The sequence below is a fragment of the Chiloscyllium plagiosum genome, unplaced genomic scaffold (assembly GCF_037043375.1).
Source record: "Chiloscyllium plagiosum isolate Xiang-an unplaced genomic scaffold, Cpla_swu_hap1 HiC_scaffold_29, whole genome shotgun sequence".
NCBI classification, from domain to species: Eukaryota; Metazoa; Chordata; class Chondrichthyes; order Orectolobiformes; family Hemiscylliidae; genus Chiloscyllium; species Chiloscyllium plagiosum.
Genome location: NW_028270167.1, coordinates 24211127 through 24232877, shown reverse-complemented (window position 1 = coordinate 24232877; position 21751 = coordinate 24211127). Strand labels below are relative to the sequence as shown.

Here is a 21751-nt window from a genome sequence, read left to right as displayed (position 1 = left end):
CTGAATTCATCAATAACAGGGCGATCAGTTACACATCAGATCGATACTTTTACAAAACAAAGGAAGAGCGTTCTTTGTTCTCGCCCGAGCACATTTGAAGATGCAATGATTAAATAGACTGGACATTTTGATGGCATTCGACGAGTTGGCTTACTTCTGGGCTGTGCCAGGGTCTATCATTTTTTGAGAGGTTTTGGGGAGCCCTTTTGTTCCTGTGAACGAGGGGCACTTGGCGCTGTCTATGGTGCTGAAATCCCAAGCGAAACAACGGCGACTCGACAACTTAACGGCACAAAAGAATCCAACCCTCAGTGGATTGAAACCTGTTGGGAGGCTGACTTCAAATCACCACAGGGGGCCTTTCCATTGCAACCCAGTCGATTGCTATAAGCGACGCTCTTCTGTGAACTGACAGGAGGAGTTCTCAGTAAACAGCTACAAGTGGATTCTGTAAAACGTTTCGAATTCAGCTGTACTCGGCTCTGATTCTTCCTGACCATGCGTTTCAGGGCCACCTTTGTTTATTCTGTTCCATTGTTCTTCATGCTGCTGGGTAAGTTAACGTTGTTTTTAAAAAGAACCTCGGTCGCCAATGTCAAGTGTTACGAGATGAAAGGTATTGATTTGATTTTCCAATGAATAACTGTGTATTAGAAATGGAACAAAGCAATGACTTATTTTCTTATGGTAAGTATTCAACGATTATATTACGTAATAAATCCAATATGATGGCATATATATTCAGATCCTCATCAATTAAACTTTCAAAGGTGATGCTAATCACTTTCAATATGGACTTTTATGACTGTTTCGCATCCTTTTATATGTTTTAAATGGTGAATATTGTTGACCTGATGGGATTGGGAAGTCACGCTGAAATCATCAAGAGAACATCAGCATCTGAAGCAGCCATTAACCTCACCTTATTACGCGTCTAACATTTGTTTTTGCATTCGTCAGATATAGTTCCGTTCCAGTTACATAGAGCAATCTCCCCATTTTCTTGTTCATATTTCACACTAAACGCTGCGTTTCCCAGGTCGAAAAGTTGCACACTGTACAATAATATACTTCTCCAATGGCTTGAGCAATAAAGTTTTAAAAAGGGGCGGGGTCTAGTCAGATAACAGGAAAAAAATCGAATTAAAAAGGATTCCAAAATGACAAATTTCGAATTTGCTGTTCGATCCCGCCACAAGCATGAAACATCCATCCTCAACCCCCGGAACAGTTTTTTTTAAAATGTATTGATAGATTAACAAATTAGATGTGGAAATTATTTCCTGCGACATTCAGAAAATGAACATATTACAAGATCTGACATGTAGAACAGGTTATCTGTGGACTAAGCTTCTGGGAGATTCTTTACCACCGCCAGTTTCTCCACAGCACCCCTTATTTCCGCGTGTAGCTGTAGCTGGAGCATATATGTGGCTCTTCGCAGTGGGGGCGGGAAATCAGCGTTGCATTTTGCCAGTGTTGAAATGTAATAAGCCCTTCTTCCCAAGCCATACTCTTTCTTCCCCATTCCAGAAACACTGCACAAAAGAAAAAGACAGAACTTCGATTCTAGGGCAGAAAGGCTATCAGCACGTGAAAATTATCTGGAAATATGTTTAGAACAATACCTTAAAAATGCATAGAACAAATCACACAAAACATTGTAGGTTAGAAATAGTGCTGTATTAAACCAACTCTTCCCCCAATAGCTTCTTCAAAAACTGAAAGGGCATCAGGTGTAATTAAAATAAGCTTTACTTAATTATTAGTTGACTGGTATAGTAACATTATCTTATGTCCACCCTTCCTACTCAGCATCTGTATGAATACATAAAAGAGATATGATTAAAATGCTGTACAGCTCAACATAATCAAAAAAGACAGGTTTGAATTTGTTAAGCCACCTTTGATTTTCTGATTTGGATTTCTGCTAGTTAGCCACTTTCATATTTGTGATTGTGAATACAGTACAAGTCATAGTCTCCTACTGAGATTGAAGAAATCATGTAATGACACTCCCTCTGTCTGGTCTGACACCTGTTACTTGACCACTTCTGGCCAATGCAAGTAGTCTTTACAAGTTTTTTTTATATGTAACATTTGATAAACTATAAATTAAAATTTCTAAAAATAATGGTTGTAAAAATGGTGAGAAATAAATTTATGATTAAAATAACATACACTTGCAGAACATTTGCAGTTTGTAATTAGAGAATGACATTCTCTGTGACAGAAGTTGAATTTTTAAGCTGCCTTTCTTTGAGTGGGATGATGTTTGGAGTATTCCAGTTCAATCCGGTTTTCCATAGCTGGTACTGTCAGAATCAGACAGACAGCTTGATATCACCACATCACTGATCACTTCTCTGAAAAGCATGTTAACACCCCTGTAGTAGAGTAATAATCTCTGAATTCATGTTGGTGAAAGATTACTTTAAAATAATTGGATTTTAGTGAAAAATATCATAATAATTTAAACATTATTTGAATAAATGAAGGAGACATTTTATTTGTTCTAATGAATTTCTAAAAGGCTTTAAAAAAAACAATTGTTGCAGATTTTGGAGAATCTCAATCAATCTCAAAGGTGTTCTTAAATTAAAAAATTCAAAACATTAATATCTTGGCATAAGTACTCCATATACCATTAACAAAAGGGCCTTATGATACTCTATTTCTGGACCAAAAGGTCCAGGGTTTTTTTCACCCAGAGAGTGATAAGCTTGTAGAATTCATGACCACAGAATGCAGTCTTGTCCAAAATGTCATATGATTTCAATACAGAGTCAAATCGAGCACTTGGGGTGAAATGGATCAAAGGAAATGGGTAAAAGCAGGAACAAGCAATTGAGTCAGGTGATCATAGAGTCATAGAATCATAGAGATGCACAGCATAGAAACAGACCCTTCGGTCCAACCCGTCCATGCTGACCCAATATCCCTGATCAGAATGAGTGGGAAGGGCGAACTCCTGCTCCTTTTTCCTAAGCTTCTGCATAAAGTATCATTTGCCCAGATGTATGTCATAACATGTTCGAACAGATTTGTTCCAATAGTTATACCATTAAAAGAAAAATGGCTGTATTTTTCACTTTTTCATTGTTAAGAAGCTACGTTTCTTGGATTTACGTAAGGATTTTATTGTGAACTCTGCAGCCTCTCAACTTGACTTTCTGTAGGTGAACCCTATTTTGAAACATCATATTCACCGTTGAGGTAGAGGACGTGGTTGACTAATACTGAAAACAGTTTTTCATTGAATGTACTGGATTTTACCACATTCTGAGCTTCTCCCAACAATATTAATAATGCCAACTTTTGCGGGGACAATTCTTGAGGTGATGATGCAATTTAGCAAGACAATAGAGACTAAATAATTACCATCATTTCCTAATTAACAGAACCATAGGTTACTCACAGATATACTTCATGTCACAGAAGTAAAACCTACTAGATTTAGTGTTTAATAGAGATAACTTGGCCTGAGTCTACATGCAAGGCCTCGGTCGCATTCTCTTAATTGTTGGGAAAGCAATAAGAGAAAGATGAAAGAAAACTATGAAGCTTTAGTAATTTGAACAATGCTCATCAGCAGCTGTGAAGAGAAAAATGCTTTGAGATTACACATGTTGGTTCTTTGATGGAACTGAAATTGTAAAATAATAAATAATAATAGCCTTGGAAGAGTGTGAACATAATCAAAGACTCCTCCCACCCTGGTTACATTCTCTTCCAGCCTCATCCTTTGGGCAGAAGATACAAAAGTTTGAAAACATGTACCAACAGATTAAAGAACAGCTTCTTCTCTGCTATAATCAGACTTATGAACGGACTTCCCATATATCAGACTTGATGTTTCTCTGTACCTTTGTCTATAGCTGTAACACTATATTTTGCATTCTGTTCTATTACCCTGATGTACTTATGTAGGCATGATTTGTCTGGATAGCACACAAAACAATACTTTTCACTGTATCTCAGTTATCCAAAATAATAGGACAATTTTTTCTCTCTTTAATATTGCAGAAAAGAGGTGCATGTTGCTGAAGATGTTCATATTGCATTCATCAGAACAAATGTAAAAATAACAAATTTAAAAATATATGAGCAACTTTATTACACAAGAAAAGCATTCTGTTTGGTTGGCAAATCAACTCTCATTGTGCATGGCATTGTCACAGAGAACTCAAAGATGAATTGTAGACTATCCATGATCTTGGGTAATTCAAAGGCCAACTGAAAAACAATCCAACTTGTGCTAGTAAGTGCATGAACAATCAATTTAAGTTAATCAGTCGAGCTGATAATATGGCTCATTGACGCTTGCCAAGTGACATACATTCATACATAGCAGCACTCTGAATACATAGTAGGTAGTGAAATGTCCAGGCAATTTCAATCATGGATGGCCAATCAGGCAAGTCTTCCCCATAAGTGCAGCTAACATGATATGAAGGGATTCTGCCCCAATCACTGGCTAGTTCTGTTGCATTAAAGTGAAGCAAGAAATAGTATTTGTTTAGCAGAACAGTGAATAGAAAAGGAAAGTAAGCAAACTAAGTAGGCAGCAGTGATGGTGGTAAAGGAAAGGATAAGAAGGAAGCCATTTTCCTGGTGGCATTGGTAAATGCCTTTTGTTGTGGGGACAGGTAAGACTTTTGTTGTACACAGGGCAGGGAGGAATTATTTTGTATCCAGGGTGTGTGTGTGTGCATGCGTGCGCATGCGCGTGTGTGCGTGTGTGTTGGGGTGGGGGGGGGAATGATGAGAGAGAAAATCTCTTCTGCCAATGTTGGGAGGGAGATGGGTGTTTGGTGAAGAAGCCTTATGCTTTCAAGGGGCTGAGGTTGGGTTAAGTGTCTGATGTGAAGGAAGAAAGAGGCTGCAAGGGAGGGTTAGTGTTAGGGTTAGGCTGCAAAGGGGGAGAGCAGGAAGCTGCAAGGGAGAAGAGAGGAAGGTGAGGGCATGGGAGCATTCAAAATGGTAGCGGTAAAGTTGTGGGAGAGGGAAGCTGCAAAAGACAGTTTTTTTTTCTATTGTAAACAAAGGATAACTCTCTTACGTACCAGGAAAACAGAATCGTTAAGATAATGAATTCCTTGGAAATTAATGAGAAATCTGAAGCTTTAAGCAGTGTATGTTCAGAATGTAATAGATTTAATTGAAATAAACTTTGTGTCATTTATTAGATTTTAATCTGAGGTGCAATGAAAATGGTAGTAATCGTCTGATTAAAATGTTCCAGCTTTGTACATATCTGGTGCAAATGCACTAACTATGACATCTGCAGAAGGTATCGTTATTACATGAATGCATCACCAAATAATTGAGCTGGTGAGGCTGAAAAAGTAGATCCTGAAAATCAAAAGAATAACTTTTGAGAAACTCTCAAGATGATCTCTCAAAAGATAATATGCCCTGATGTACAGTGTCCTGATGCCCACAAACAGAAGGAATAAGTTAATCTTATGTCTTTCTGAATTCTGTGAAGCTATTATTTCTCTGTTACTTTCCCTATGGCAATGGGCCAACCAATCAGAGTCAACTTCGCAAACAATCAGCACTCTTTCTTCTTAGTCCAAATTGTTTAAGTTTGAGTATCAACTTGTGAAACCTTCCAACATTCACTGATGGCAGGTGGTAGGAGTGGGAGACATTCCTGATCAGCCAAATGGCAGAAATAAATTGGAACCTATGCCAAAGCTGTAATAGATCCAAGCTACAGCGTGCATGTTTAAGTGCTTGTTGCTATAACAACTCAGACTCCTTGGGGTAGATGCTTAACTCAGTTGGATGGATCTGTTGTGGATCAGACTGGTATCAACAGCATATGGTGCAATCCCAGTTTCAGCTAAGGCGGATTCCAGACTAGCCTCCTTGTCCTACCTGCAGCAGAGGTTATGGTGCTATGGGTTGGACCTTCCTATAGCCGAGACCTCAAGGAAAAGGATCCAATTGTAAACAATACACAAAGCAGAAAATTATTGAGTAGTTTCTCCACATTGATAAACCTCAAAGAAAATGGTCAATGCTAACATTTTGCCTTTTGTTTTAAAATTCACATGTTGGAAGCTTTATGTTCAAATTTGGATATTTAATACAAAAGCAACATAGTAAGTAAGATCTTTTACCAATTTATTGCTGACTTGTGTTGTGGACCAGACCAAACCCCCTCAGAATATATTAAGAAGATAGCCTAAACCTACCTTCTTCTTATTTTAAATAAGTGTTAGGCATTGTGTTTCAGACGCAATTCAATTGGTCAAGCTGTTCGAGTTTAAGCAAAACATACACTATTTTTACACTTCAGTTAAAATACAGATGAAATAAAAATAAAAGAATCGGCGTAACTGTAACTCTATTAAAATGCTTAAGAAGATAATATACATATATATTAGCTACTGTTAATTAACAGTTCTAATATAGTAACATCCCATAAACATACCCTTGGCAAAGGCAAATTCAGTAAAATAGATTGCTTTACATGCAATTCTAGCAGCAGGAGGAGAACCCCAGTTGTAACAGAGAGACCCCAGCAACTGCTGAATGCTGAGACTAAAACTTCTGGTTCTGTGGGATCTTGACCCCACTCATTGAGGCTGCTTCCATTGTTCTAGCCTCTTTTTTAAAAAAAACAAGGCCTCACAAGCTGTTTACTCAACTGGCATTGAGTACTCCACTCAGCACCACTGTCTCAACCTTTCTTTGTGAAAAAAAACCCACAGCAAAATACATCTGTTAAAGCCATAGCATCATCACACTTGGCCAGACTGCATAGCTTCATATATCAATTTTCATAGATTTCAGCACAAAAATGGACTAACTGTATTTCTGTTACTAACCACGTGGCCTTTTTCTTCCTCACAGAATTTAGCTGATTCTACAATTTCACAGCATCCAAATGTATTTATAGGTCAGTGGATAAATTGTTGCTGAATGTCTAAAATTGATTCATTTATTAAAATGTTGAGTAAGCCAATTAGCAGAAAGCTGACCTATTTCATGATTTAATTCAACAACTTTAGCTTCCTAATCAGGAACAAGTCACAGAAGCTTTTCTTTGTATAATAAGGTAGCATTTATAAAGACTATCATTTTGATTTCTCTACACTAACATGCAGAGCCTCAAATTTCTCTTTGAAGATTTAAAAATAAGAATTGTGTGTCAGGGTCATTGTCTTCACCTTTCAGACTGGAGGATGGTGGGCAGTGACATCTCGAGGGTCAGTGCTAGGATCACAGGGTTTTTTTTAACGTATCAAAGTGACTTGGATATTGGAACACAGAGTAAATGTCAAAAATGCAAAGAATACTGAAGTCATGTTATGGAAAACAATGAAGATTATATGAATTGATTGCTACAAGACAAATGGAAAGATGAACCAGATAGAATTTAATATTGAACAATGTGAGATTATGCACTTTGGAAGAACGGAAAGGCAATATATAATGAGAGCAGGGTTTCCCAAAGTGCAGGTCGAAACCTCAAGTGGGATTGCTTGTTGAAATTTTGAAGCTGTGAGCACTAAGATGGGACAATGATGGCTACTGTGGAGCTGTGACTGAATAATAACAACTGCATCTCCTCTCCATCAAGCTTTCAGTCTCACAGGACAGCAGCCACCATCATTCCCTGCCCTATCCCCTGTCACAGAATTGAATTTGGCCCCACAATCCCACTGAGGAGTTATATCAATTCTCATAACTTGAACTAGAATCATAGTTGGAAAATAAAGTACTGATCTTAAAGGCATGGCTCAAAGAGTGTGCGGATTCAGGTAGATAGCACATTGAATATGGTAGATCATGTTGGAAGCATGATTAGAAAAACATACAGAAAACTGCGCTTCTTAGAGGTTAAAATAATACCAAAAAACTGCAGATTTGAAACAAACAAGATCAGAAATTGCTGGAGAAACTCAGCAGTCTGTCATTATCCGTGGAGAGAAAATGTTTTGAGCCCAGTGACTTCTTCTCCAGCAATTTTTGTTTTTGTTTAGTTTATAAATAGGCAAAATCCTTACAAAGCTCTAATTAGGCCACAACTTGAACATAATGTTCAATTTTGAGCATCACATTTTGGAAAGAATATGAAAGCTTTCAAGAAGGTGCAGACAAATTGAAGAATGGTACCAGGAATGACAGTCTTCAGTTTCATGGATGGATGATGGCACAGATTCTATGGGTCAAAGGTCCTTTTCTGTACTGTCTGATTCTATGATTGAAGTTCTCCTCAGAAAAAGAATGGCTCCAGAGGAGATTTTGTAGAGATATTCAAAGTCAATGGATCTGGAGAGATTAGATTGAAAGGAACTGTTCCCATTGCTGGAAGAGTTGAGAACCAGGGTACTTCAAATTAAGGTGAATAGCAATAGACACAAATGTGACATAATGAGTAATCTGTTAAAGGAGTTTAAATGGAATGAATGCTAAGGATGTGGAACACACTGCTTGAGAATGCGCTGAAAACAGATTCAATCATGGCTTTTATAAAGGGGCTGGATAATTATCTGAATGGATAAATTTGCAAGATTAAGGGGAAAAGGCAAGACGATCTGTGTTTGTTCTTGTGGTGAGTCAGCACAGGCACAGTGGACAAAATAGCTTCTTTATGAGTTGCAAAAACTCTATAATTTTTGTTAAAAGCTTTGCTTATTCTGGTAATTGGTGGCTCTATATTCATAGGTAACAACATTTTTCATAAATGTAGGAGACTTGATTACCATTTAAGACTGTAAAAATTATGAGCAGAACATAGGCTTTTGGCCCCTCAAGCCTGAACCCCCATTCAATTTGACATTCCTCATATCCACTTTCCTGCCCTTTCCCTGTCACCCTTGATTCCCCAAATCACCAAAAATCTAGCTCAGCCTTTTTAGTAGTCTTGGAACCATCTATTTCTAAATAGCTGCTGAAATTGAAAAATTAATTTCTTGGTACAACACCCAGACATCAAAAATATGTTTCTAACTACAATATTAATTATTGATTACTATAATAATAATGGAAAATATGTTTTTGCTCTCGTTTACATTATTTCCTTTTTTTTCTCTCTCTGATATTCAGATATGACTTGATAACTTCTTTCTCGTGTTATAAATGGCATTACATTTTCCTCCATCAGTTCACATTTGCATAATTATTCTTCACATTCTCTTGTGCTTTCACAGTCATGATTTACACTTCTGAATGGAAAATCACGTGAGCCAAATGTTGTGTCTGATGAGCTGAACATTGACAATTATTATTTTTCAGCTCTGTACATATAAAGAAATTTGACTTATTTATGCTAAATCCTTGAATCAAACATAGGAAGCCTAAGATGATTTATATTTCATCTTTTCGGTGCATTGTCAGTTGCTTTAACTTAGTGCCTATAATAGCAGACACTGTAAACCTATTAACCCATCAGCCCTTTCCATGATCATGCTCTTCTATGCAATATTCTCTAATGCACAGGACAACAGAGCACCCTGCTTTAGTTCTTATGTCATGTTTCCCATATAGTGTGATTCTGAACTCTGTTGAGCCTTTGGGTATTGAAAATTAAGCCTTATTTGACAGATAAGGGAAATTACCAATGTGATTGACTCTCACATATCTCCGAGCAAGTGAATCATTACTTTAGAATATCCATTTAGACTAAGGGGCAGACTTTGCAAATTTCCCAACCCAGAAGACCCATCGCTGTTTACAGACCCTATTGAAGCCCCCGTTTCTGCTCTGTGGGGGCTGGAACAGAATTGACTTAATGCCACCTAGTTAACCAACAGGTATAGGAGAATAGTGAGGCAGGCTGATTAGAAGACCTGCCTTGTTTCTCTGGGATTTATTGCTAATTGTTTTGGAAGCTATAGGCCCTCCAGCTCTCTCTCACCCCTTACTCCCCACCTACTTGTAATGATCCCATCCACTCCCCACATTTCATTTTACCCCATGACCCTTTCAGGTCAATTCATTTCCTTTTATAACATCATGCCACTTCCATAGCCAGAAAACTAGCATTCACCATAACAAGCTTCCAGAATGAGAGATTTTTAAAAAAGCTTCAAATGATCAAATATACTTTTCACTCACAGCTACCATTCATTAAAACCAGTGAAAGCTTTTAAATCTCATTTGCCTAATAAAAATGAACAAACCTCTATTCAGAGTCTCCATTAAATTCCAGAAATGTTGCAATTGGTTCTTTACGCCATCATTGAGCCTGTGAACTCAGAATTGTCTGGTGAATTAATTTTAGTTTTTGACACTCAGCCAAGCATTCATAAATACATACTAATGTTCCTTCAAAAATGTCAATAAATCCCTGTACTGAAATGACATAAATACATGTCAAATTACTTACTAACTAACAACAAATGGCCTGTTTGTCAAAGTAGTCCAGCAGACTTATTTTTTTAAAAAATATAGCGTCACAGACAACTTTATTTTGTTTTAATTTCAGGTTTAGAGCATGGGTTTTTAAAAAAAACTCAGATCATAACATTTAAACCGACCTTATTTGCCCTTAAGAATATTTCTGAACTCTCTCACTCTGTGACACCAACACCGAATGTTAAAGCCTTACAACAACCAAAATAGGGTCTTTTACAACTAACACTAAGTTCAAATGGCCCTGCTGAGTTCAGCTTACCTTCCTGTGCATACCATTTTCCACCAGCAAAAACATCCTTCAGAATTCTGGACAGGAATTTCACATCTGGTTGCAGTCACTAGTTTTAAAGATCCGCAGTGTCTTTCCAGGTCTGTGAAAAAGAAAGCTAGTCTAATTGTAACATTATGACACCAATTCTCTTTGAATGCTTAAATAATCTATTCCTCCTTAAGTATTGTTTTTTGCATGTATTGATTGATACTTGCAAGACCAGAGTTTCAATTTGCTTTTTATTTTGTCTATTAACCAGGAATTGTGCAAAATTTGCTGAGGCCATTACATGATTTCCTGTCCACTTCAATCTTGCCAAAATCTATGACTGATGCCACGGACATAAATATATTCCCATGCTGCTTTATTAAAATAAAGGAACCAGGGTAACAAACTTGATGGAATATTCCTATTTTTAAAATTCATTTTGTGGATGTGGGCATTGCTGGATGGTCAGCATTTTTTGCCCATCCCTAGTTCAAACTCGTGATTTTGAATTTTGAACAACAGATTTAAGAGAAAGATTAGAGATAGCAAATATGAATTGATGTGAACAATTTTGGGTTTAGATTATTACATTTTACAGAGAGGCTGAGGATATTAAATTGATTCCATTACAAGAAAGGAAGGTTCAGAGACATTAATGAAACATGAAGAAGTGGAAGAAAGCCTTTATGGCCAAGGAAATATGAAGAGCATCATTGGGCAAACTGCAGAGACACAAATGATGAACATTGAGACCAAAATCTATGGTGATATTTTATTTGTAAATCAACCTCCAGTGGTTGTTTAACTCCCTGAAGGTAATAGAGATTGTTGATTTATTCCACGGTAATTAAATTGGTAAGATAGCAGTTATTTATTAATTTTAAAAAAAGGTGATAAAATGTTATTTTGTCAGATTTTCATTTAAATGTTTGTCTTTAGCAATTGGTTACTTAGTGGCACAAACAGCCTGTTGCACGTGAAGTTGAATAATGCAGATTTCAATAAAGGTAAAATATTGTGGATGATGGAAATCTGAAACAAACACAGAAAATGCTGGAGACATTTAGCGGGCCTGGAAGCGTTTGCGGAGAGAGCAAACATCTGTCGATGTAATACAGATTGTGATGGTGTGTTACCTATAGTTGTTTAGACTCTCTGGGAGTCCAAACACCTTTCTATTGAGAAGGAAAGATTGTCAAAGGAAAATTATCCTCAAGTATTTCATGTACTTTTTGTAGCTATGATTGAGAAATTGTATTACCCAAGATTTGAGAGTCACAGTCTGTTTGCATTTAACTCAGGTTATGGCTCAATTTAAGATTAGAAAGAAGAAAACTATTTATTGTTAACGAATAGTTTAATAGATCTCAGTATCTGAGTTGTGCAGAAAAACACTGAACTAATTGATAATTTTAATTCTGCTCTGGGGGAGTTTAGGATCTTTATAAATGAGTGAGTCAAAATGAAGTATTAGAGGTAGACTAAGTTAGCAATCTCATGTTTACTTAAAACTATCATTGGAATTAATAAGGTGTATTAATTAATTCAATTACTTCCTCATTGATACAAAGAAGCAATGACTAAATTTTGAAATAATTAGCAAATATTTCTGAAAAATAACGATGGTCAAATAAACAACAAAAATATTGATATGGTCAGATTACAAATGCATTTCACCAGCTGAAGAGGGATATAAAGAAATAACTGGAGTCATGTTCTTAAAACAACTTAAAACATTCAACATTTTAAAGTAATTTAACTGCATGTTTCCATATCTTTTGCATGTTTAGAATGCTCAAAAATTGATATATTAAAATTTAGATCTGTCGTTCATCATTGCATCATATGAATGGAAAATAAAGAAACACATTTTCTAAATAAAGATGTCTTTGACCCACATAACAAAGAATAATCAAGTACATCTAAAGCTGGATGCTCTCAGAGGATCACTGAAATGAAAAAGTACAAGTATAAACTTATGTAAAGGAGATGTGTGTACTTAGACATGGATCATTAAGGGTAATATCTGTGAAGCTGCTTTCATATTGGAACTATAGTGAATCGAAACACTAAATTTCTGAGTACAGGGTTGTACAATATTTGCTGACCTGCCACAAACTAAATAAACAATTACAATTTTGTTTTCTTTAGCTGATTATATATCACTTTCCCGAACATGCACAAACCAAGTTATGATAAAGGTTGACACGTTGACTGATAAGAAGATGAATTGAATGAATAAGCTGCTCACTTTACCAAATTCAAAGAGGCAACAGCTTAGATCTCAAAAAGATTGGCTGCAATAATCCATGTATGTTCTTATAAATCAATGCTTTGAAAACAAATCCTGCCAAATGACTCTAAACAAAATGTTAAAATCAGCACTACAATGGAAAAATTAATCTGTTGAAATGACTAAAACAAAAAAAAAGTAAAAATTGTCTCTACATCAAATAAACTAAATAGAAGCAAAAATAGATCACTCAGCTCCATTATTCAAAAAGATCATGGTTGATTTATTTGTGTTTCAAGTTCTACATTCCTATCTCCTCCCAATAACCTCAGACTCCCCTGCCTAATAAGAACCTCTGGCTTAAAAATATTCAATGACCCCTAACTCCACAGTCTTCTGAGATGGAGGGTTTCAAAGTAACACAACCCTCAGAGAAAAATATTCTCACGATCTCTGTCCTGAAAGCAAGACTCATAATTTTACAAGAGCAGTCAGACTGAACTGACTGATAATAGGAAACATCCTTTCCATATCCACCTAGTCAAGATCATTCAGGATCTCTAAAACTTCAATCAGTTCATCTCTTATCTTCCAAACACCATCGCAAACAAGACCAGCATGTCCAAGTTATCTTTAAGACAGCATGTGTTTATCTAGAAAATCTCTTCTGAACCTTCTTCCATGCATTTACATGATTATACAAAGCAGCCAAAACTGCACACTGCATTCGATATGTTCTCAGTCTAAGGAGCCAGCACTCAGACTAGGATGCTGGAACATACAGACCATGGCCACTGGTATATCAGATGACCTTCTGGAGATCAGCAACACATGCAAGACAGCAGCGATTAACAATGAATTGCTGAGAATCCAAGTGGACATCGCAACACCCCAAGAGACACGCCTCACAGAATTGCATGGTCAGAGAGCGTGGTCGACTTTGCCATGAAGAACCCGCTGCTGATGATGGTGGAGCCTTGTGAGAATGGGACAGAGTGGATTTTCTCAATTTGACTCCACACATCCAATGGGCCTGTCAACCTTGTCAATGTCTGTGCCCCAACCCTCTACGCATGACACAAAAGACAGGTTCTCTGACCAGCTCTCAATGATTATGCAGGGGATCCCAAGTCAGGGATAGTTGCTGCTACTTGGTGACTTCAACACCAGAGTGGGTGCCGACCACGACTCCTGACCCGAGCTGCCTGGGGCGGTATGGGATTAGCAGTATGAATGACAATGGGCAATGGGCTTTGCACGCTCCACGAATTGTCACCAACGCCTATGTCCAGACCAAAGCTCAGCACAAAGTGTCATGGTGACATCCTTGCTCCAAACACTGGCACAGATAGACCTGATAATTACCAGACGCCGACACCTGAGAAACGTGCTCAAGCCTCACTTCTTTCGGAGTGCCAACTGCGACACAGATCACTCTCTGGTTTGCTGTAAGATCAGACTTCGACCAAAGAAGGTGCACTACGCCAAACCTCCAGGCAAGCAGTGCAGCGATGCCAGTAAGATTCAACACCCAGACAAAATGGCAGAGTTCATTAAGTCACTGGAAGATGCATTCCTTGCAGACCCACCAGAAGGAAATGCTCAGCAGAGATGGGACTCTCTCAGGAATACTATCCACAGCACTGCATTCAAGGTCTTCAGGAAAAAATAGGGCAAGACACTGGACTGGGTCAAAGCAAGCTCAAGTAAGTTCACCGCTGTCATTGGGGAAAAGCATGTTGCACTACTAGAGCACAAACACCGCCCTACCCAGGCAGCACTGCAAACGCAAAGGACAGCAAGAGGCAAAGCCAATCAAACAGCCAATCGCTGCACAAATGGATTACTGGCTACAGTAATGCGGAAGCATTCAGTCATTATTTTACACAGGCAACATCCGTGGAGTGTACGAAGGGATCAAGAAAACCATCGGTCCAACCCAGAGCAAGACAGCCCCACTGAAAACCATAACAGGTGAGATCATCAAAGACAAAGGCAAGCAGATGGAGATGGGTGGAGCATTACTCCAAACTCTACTCCAGAGAAATCAGCATCTCGGACAGCGCGCAAGATGCCATGGAATGCCTGCCTGTCATGGAGGAACTGGATGCATTGCCAACTGCTGAAGAGCTGAGTAAAGCAATCAATAGTCTGCCTACTGGGAAGGTACCAGGATTGGATGGCATTCTACCAGAGGCCAGCAAGTGCACAAACGGTGTCCTGCTAAATCCCCTGCACAAACTACTGCGCCAGAGCTGGAATGACAGAGCAGTGCTGCAAGACATGAGAGACTGAAACATTGTCAACCTATATAAGAACAAAGGGAACAGAAGAGGCTACAGGGAATCTCTTTGCTGAGCATCGTTGGGAAGGTCTTCGCCTGCGTGGTCCTGAACAGACTGCAGAAAATTGCCGAAAGGGTATATCCCAAATCTCAGTGCGCTTTCAGGTCAGAATGCTCCACAATGGACATGATTGTCTCCCTTCGACAGCTACAAGAGAAGTACAGGAAGCAAAAGCAACCACTCTACGTCACCTTCATCGACCTCATGAAGGCCTTCAACCTTGTGAGCAGAGGCGGGCTGTTCAAAATCCTTGCCAGGATTGGTTGTCCCCCCAAGGATCTCAGGATAGTTCAATCATTCCACACACCCACATGAAGGGCGTCATTTAGTTTGACGGTCTTCTGCAGAGGTCTTCAGCATTCTCAGCAGTGTGAAGCAGGATGTGCACTTGCCCCCACACTGTTTGACATCTTCTTCACAGTCACACAGAAGCACTCCTTTGGAACATCAACTGATGGTGTCTACCTCCATACCAGATTGGACAGGAGGCTGTTCAGTTTGTACCGGCTGAGGGCGAAAACCAAGGTTTCTGAAGTATTCATGAGGGAAATGTTGTTTGCAGACAATGCGGCACGAGCAATACACTCTGAAGAGCAACTGCAATGCCGCATGGACAGCTTCTCAAAAGCCTGCCAATATCTCAGATTGACCATCAGCCTGAAGAAGACCAACATGTTGGGTCAAGGCGTTGAGCGTCTCTCTGCCATTACTGTCAAGAACTACGAGCTGAAGTATTCCACGAGTTTACATATCTTGGCTCCATCATCACGGATAGTCTCTCCCTAGACTCTGAGATCAGCAGATGGATTGGATGAGCAGCTTTGACATTTATCAGGCTGACAAAGAGAGCCTGGGAGGATGGAAAGCTGATGACACACAATAAGGTTGCAGTCTGGGGGCCTGCATCCTCAGCACACTGCCTTACGGCAGTGAGACCTGGAGCCTCTACTCCAGACAAGAGCAGCGTCTCAACGCTTTCCAGCTTCGCAGCCTGAGAAACATTCTGGACATCAAATGGACTGACTGAGTCACCAACAATGAGGTCCCAGCCTGCGCCCAGATACCCAGCCTCTTCACCATGTTCCAACAACACCGTTACCGCTAACTGGGTCTGGCTCGTGCCCAGATACCTATCCTCTTCACCCTGCTCCAACATCACTGTCTCCGCTGGCTGGGCCTGGCTCACACCCAGATACCTAGCCTCTTCACCCTGCTCCAACACCGTCACCGCTGGCTAGGCCATGTACACTGCATGTCAGATGGGAGGATCCTGAAAGACCTGCAGACGGGGAACTGGCCTCCAGCAAGAAAGTACAAGGGTGGCCCCATCTTCATTTGCAAGACAGACATGAAGTCACTGAACATGAACATTGAAAGGTGGGAGGATATTACAAGCGATCGCTCTCACTGGAGGCTGGAATTACACAGAGGTCTAAAAAGAGGAGAGAATCTGAGACCTGCTATTGAAGAAAAGTGCACCCACCGAGCAAACAGTACCAAGACAACACCGGAGGACAGCACCTGCAAGTGCAGTCACAGCAACCAAGACTGCCACTCCCGTGTGGCCTCTACAGCCACAACAGATGCTGCTCTAACAACAAAGATTGAAGCAAGACTTCCCAGGCGCAGATCCATAGTCTCGCAAGACTAACGGATGCCACTATACCCTGTGCAGCTGAAGCATAATATCCTTATTTTTATGCTCAATTCCTCTGACAATAAAGGATAGCATTCCAGTTGATTTCCTGATTCAGTACAGTGTCTATGTGCTTACATGTTGTGACCTATGCACTGGAACACCTAAATCCCTCTGCATCCTGAAATTCTGCAATCATTCTCCATATAAGTAAATTTATTCTTCCTGCCAAGGTGAACAATTTCCTGTTTTCCCCAAGTGAAACACCATCTGCTAGATTTTTGCCCACTCACTCAGACCATCTGTATCCATCTTGACAGCTGCAACACTGTATCTTGCACTCTGTTCTGTAACCCTGACACACTTGGATAATACGATTTGCCTTGTAAACCACATAAGACAACACTTCTCACTGTATCTCTTTTAAACAATTAACCTCCCTACCCATCTTCATGTCATCTGAAAATTTAGCCATCATGCTTTTACTCCCCTTAGTTAAGTCAGTAATGTAAATTGTAAAAAGTTGAGGCCGCAGCACGTATGTGCAGACTTCACCCATCACATCTTGACAATCATTTATGCATTCTCTCTGTTTTCTGCCTGGCAGCCAATCTTCTTTCATGCTAACATGTTACTTCCTACACAAAGAGCTCGTTATTTTGTGCAATAATCCTTGAAGTGGTACTTTATCAATGCCTTCTGAAAATTCAAGATTAGTAAATCCACAGATTCCCCTTGATCCACATCACATTACTTCTTCAAAGGACTCCAAAACATCAGTCAAATTTGATTTCCCTTTGACAAGAGCACTCTGAATCTTCCCAACTACATAAAGATTTTCCAAGAGCACAGTATAGCTTTCCAATGACTGGCACAAATCTAACTGACCGATGGTCTCCTGTTTTCTGCCTTCCTCCCTTCCTGAATAGAGGGATTATATTACTATGCTACTTTCCAGTCTGTTGGAATCTTTTCAGAATCCAGGATTTTCTCCTTTAAAAAACAAACACACTTTCTAGTTAATGAATAACCTCTTTTCAGACTTTAGGATGAAATCCATTGTACCCAGAGATTTAGCAGCCTGTAAATCCAACCATTTACTGAGTACAACTTAATACAATTTTGCTAAGTTTCTCTCTCCTGTCCTGTAACAGTAATGTTAGCTTTATTCTCTTTAGTGAAGATAGCAGCAAAATATTTGTTCATTTTGACCACCATTTCCTCATTATCTGTGATTAACTCCTAATTCTCATAGTCTACAAGACCAATACACATTTTACCAAGCCTAACATAACTTGTTCTCCACATGGTTCTAAAATGTTTTGGTCTGAGAAAATATAAGTGCTTTTTGCCTTCAAAATGTCTTAATGTACTTTTTGTCCAATGAAATGTTTTAGAAGTGTAGTCTCTAGTTTAATGTAAGAATGACAGCAAGTATCAAAGTGAACCAAACAGTAATGTGATACTGAGCAAACAATCTATTTTTTGTGATGATGACTGAGGGATAAGCATGTACTGGATATAGAGTATAACTGCTCTGGTCATCTTCTATTAGAATGCTTTGAGGTCTTTATCTCCAGTTGAAAGAGCCTTGGATTAAAATCTCATGTGAAAGGTTACGCCTCCAACAGTGCTGCATTGGAGTGTCAGCCTAGATTTCTGTGTTCAATATTGGACTTGAACCTACAACATTATGAGGTGAGGCTGCCACCAACTGAGATGCAGCTGACATTAAAAAAAAACTTACCTCATTGCTACCGCACCTAGGGACAAGAACAAGTTTTTCTTGTTTATGAGGTTGTGTAACTTTTCACCAAAATAGCCTTTACTTCTTTCTTTCTTTCCTCTAAAAATAATTATTTTGGTAAACAGTTATAATCATCTGGGTCTGTAGAGATAAAATCAACTCATTCTATCCAAATTATGAACTTGTGTCAAAAAAACACCCTGTGGATTGTTGGTGTGGAAAAAATAATCAGAATGGTTTATTGGGTTATCTGAAATGGACTTTGAAGAGCATCATTGCAGACAAGTGGACACCATTATGTCATTCACCTAACATATGGCATACTTTCAGGGTGACTTTGCTGCAGCTTATACTTAGTACAGGGGGGATGCAATTTGAGGTGAATTTAGACTGATACTGCTTCTATTTTTTACAGTCCGTTGTTGTTGGTTAGTCTGTGTTGAGGTTCCTTCAGACACTGAAGCATTACATGGGACCAACATGAAACTCACTTGCATTTCCTGCGTGAAGAGAGAAGAAGTGAATACAGACACCATGGTTGAATGGACCTACATCACGAATGATGGGAAGGAGGTAGCGGTAAGTGTTTACATTCAAATAAAAATACAGATGTAAATAAATTAGGTGCTAAGTAATTGTAACAAAAGAAACTAAATCTGTCAATTACATAGATCAGTTTTCAGAAGTAAAGGTTGTACAAAGGCTCAATACATATATCTTGTTCACACAGGCTATATTGGGTTTTTCACAAGAAAAATTGTACTGACCTCAATATATCAGCTCAAAGTACATAACCTAAACCTCCTCAATTCCCTCTGAATCTTTCCATATTGTAAATTCGTGAACCCCTGATTAGCCATAAAGTTGATGAATTAAAAGAAGCCACAGGAAATTGCTCATTGCAGAGAGAATATTAGCTGCGCTAAAACAAAAGCAGACCAATATTCCATAACATGTGATTCTAAAACCAATTTTAACTCATGCAACAATTTTATTTGATCTAAAATGCACTGCTTTACTTTTTCACTAGAGCTGGGAGTTCGTGGTTGTAACTGAATAAACCAGATGGAATCCCAGAACAGGAGAGACTAATTGATAGGTTGATTTCCAAGTCTCCACTATTCACATCATACCTTACCAACACAGTCCAAATCATTTGTTGCATACTCAATATAAAGACAGTCATACTTTTGAAACTGAATTTGTGCTAAGTCGACACTGTTTTTAAGAGCTTGTATGTGTTTGAAAAATAACTAAACTACAAATTGTGCTGGATTTTCTGACAACCGTTAATCTCATTCAGATTGTCACTTTGTTCCTTTTTTATACAATTCCTTTCTCAAAATTCTGACAGAGATGCTAATAGGCATCCTTCAGAAGTGTGGAGCTGTACTTCCATTCAGAAAGGTCTCTTGTAGCATAAAACAGTCAAGGAAGGACAGGTTATGCCACCTTTTCCATAACAGTTAGTCATCCTATTCTGAAATTTAATGATCCAAAATCAGAGTCACTTCGACAACTAGAATCATAGAGTGGAAAGAGGCCATTGAGCCCATCAAGTCTGTACTGACAGTATGAAGAGCACCCTATCCAGACATAGCATCTCCAACCCCCACCCCAATCCCTCTGACCCTACATTTAGCATGACCAATCCACCTAACCTGCACGTCTTTGGATTGAGGGAGGAAACCGCAGCACTCGGTGGAAACCCATGCAGGCACGAAGAGAACATGCAAACTCCCCACAGACAGTCGTCCAAGGTGGAAATCGAACCTGGGTCCCTGGAACTGACAGGTACGAGTGCTCAACACTTTGTCGCAGTGCTGCCACTTTTTGCAGTCAATACGTATATACCTAAGGTAAGTGACAGGAGGATAAGGTGCCAACTGGATAGGGGTAAGGTGCAAGGGGTTTATTTCGAGTAGATTGGGGTGGGTCAAATATTTTGAGTTTAATTAGAGATGGTGGTGTCAGGTCCTGGAGAGGGGGTGCAACAGAGGTCTGCAGTATTGGGCAAGCAGGCTGCAGTCTGGCAGTAGGGCTGGGTATGGGGTTCACAGCCAGGGAGAGGATCAGATCTGCCAGCAGACGAAAACAGGCTTGGTCTGGAGTGGGTGGGAGTACTTTGGGACCTGGGCAGGCTGGAGGGAGGAGAGTATATTAGGACCAGTGTGGTGCAGTGTTGGGTCCAGTGGTGGGTGGTTAGGTTTGGAGTGTAATGGGAGTCGGGTCCTGACTGGGTGGGTGTTTTGGTCGGGGAAGTGTAGTTGGGCATATGTGAGCTAAATTGGGAATAAACTCAGTTTAAGAGTTACTCAGGTATTAAACTAGATAGCTAGCTAATAGTCTAACCTTTCCTTAATAACTACAGAGCAACCTCGATTATCTGAACAAGATGGGCGGGCACTATTTTGTTCGGATAATTGATTATTCAGTTAATTGATTTTCTTCTGGGGCTCAGAGTTTTCTGTGAAATCTGCTCCCCGTTCAGGAGACTAGGCAGCAGCACACTGTGCGCGAGACCCCACCCCAACCACCTGTCCACATCCCCCCCCCCAACATCATCCGCCCACCTCGCAAATTGCCCCCAACCCTGTCCACTCCCACCCCGTCCCCAACCCAGTCCACTCCCACCCCGCCCCCAACCCAGTCCACTCCCACCCCGCCCCCAAATGTCCCACCCTGTCCACTCCCACCCCGTCCCCAACCCTGTCCACTCCCACCCCGTCCCCAACCCTGTCCACTCCCAACCCAGTCCACTCCCACCCCGTCCCTAACTCCACCCAACTCCATCCAACACCACCCCCATCTACCCACCGCCCTCAACCAACCCTGTATCCCCATTCATCCCCACCCATCGTCCCAACCCCCATTTGTGCCCCCGACCCCTCCCCGGGGCAGCTGGACTGTACACCAACAGTAAGACTGCTGATGCCTTTATGGCTCAATTCTCCAAATAGCACAGACACACACAGATTTTTGACAGGTTCCACCTCTGCCTGTACAGGACAATGTTGGAGAGATCAACTGGGGAAGGGGGGTATAGGGTTCACCTCTGTGTAGAACTCCAAGGAAAGTGTGGAGAGAGGTCAGTCATTTAGAGACAGTACCTGGACTGTCCCGGACTGTTCTCGGCAGCATTTCAGTGAGTTGG

The 21751-nt window shown here is 39.9% G+C and overlaps 1 protein-coding gene across 2 annotated transcripts in view; it reads left to right on the top strand.

The window, feature by feature from the left end:
* Nucleotides 1-330: 330 nt before the first annotated feature.
* Nucleotides 331-21751, top strand: part of scn3b (sodium channel, voltage-gated, type III, beta) — a 42444-nt gene continuing 21023 nt past the window's right edge. For both annotated transcript variants that reach the window (XM_043676788.2, XM_043676786.2), the window contains exons 1-2: nucleotides 331-553; nucleotides 19013-19176. In XM_043676788.2, coding sequence (XP_043532723.1) covers nucleotides 499-553; nucleotides 19013-19176 — 219 coding nt within the window. In that variant the 5' untranslated portion in view covers nucleotides 331-498. The remainder of the gene's footprint in view (nucleotides 554-19012; nucleotides 19177-21751) is intronic.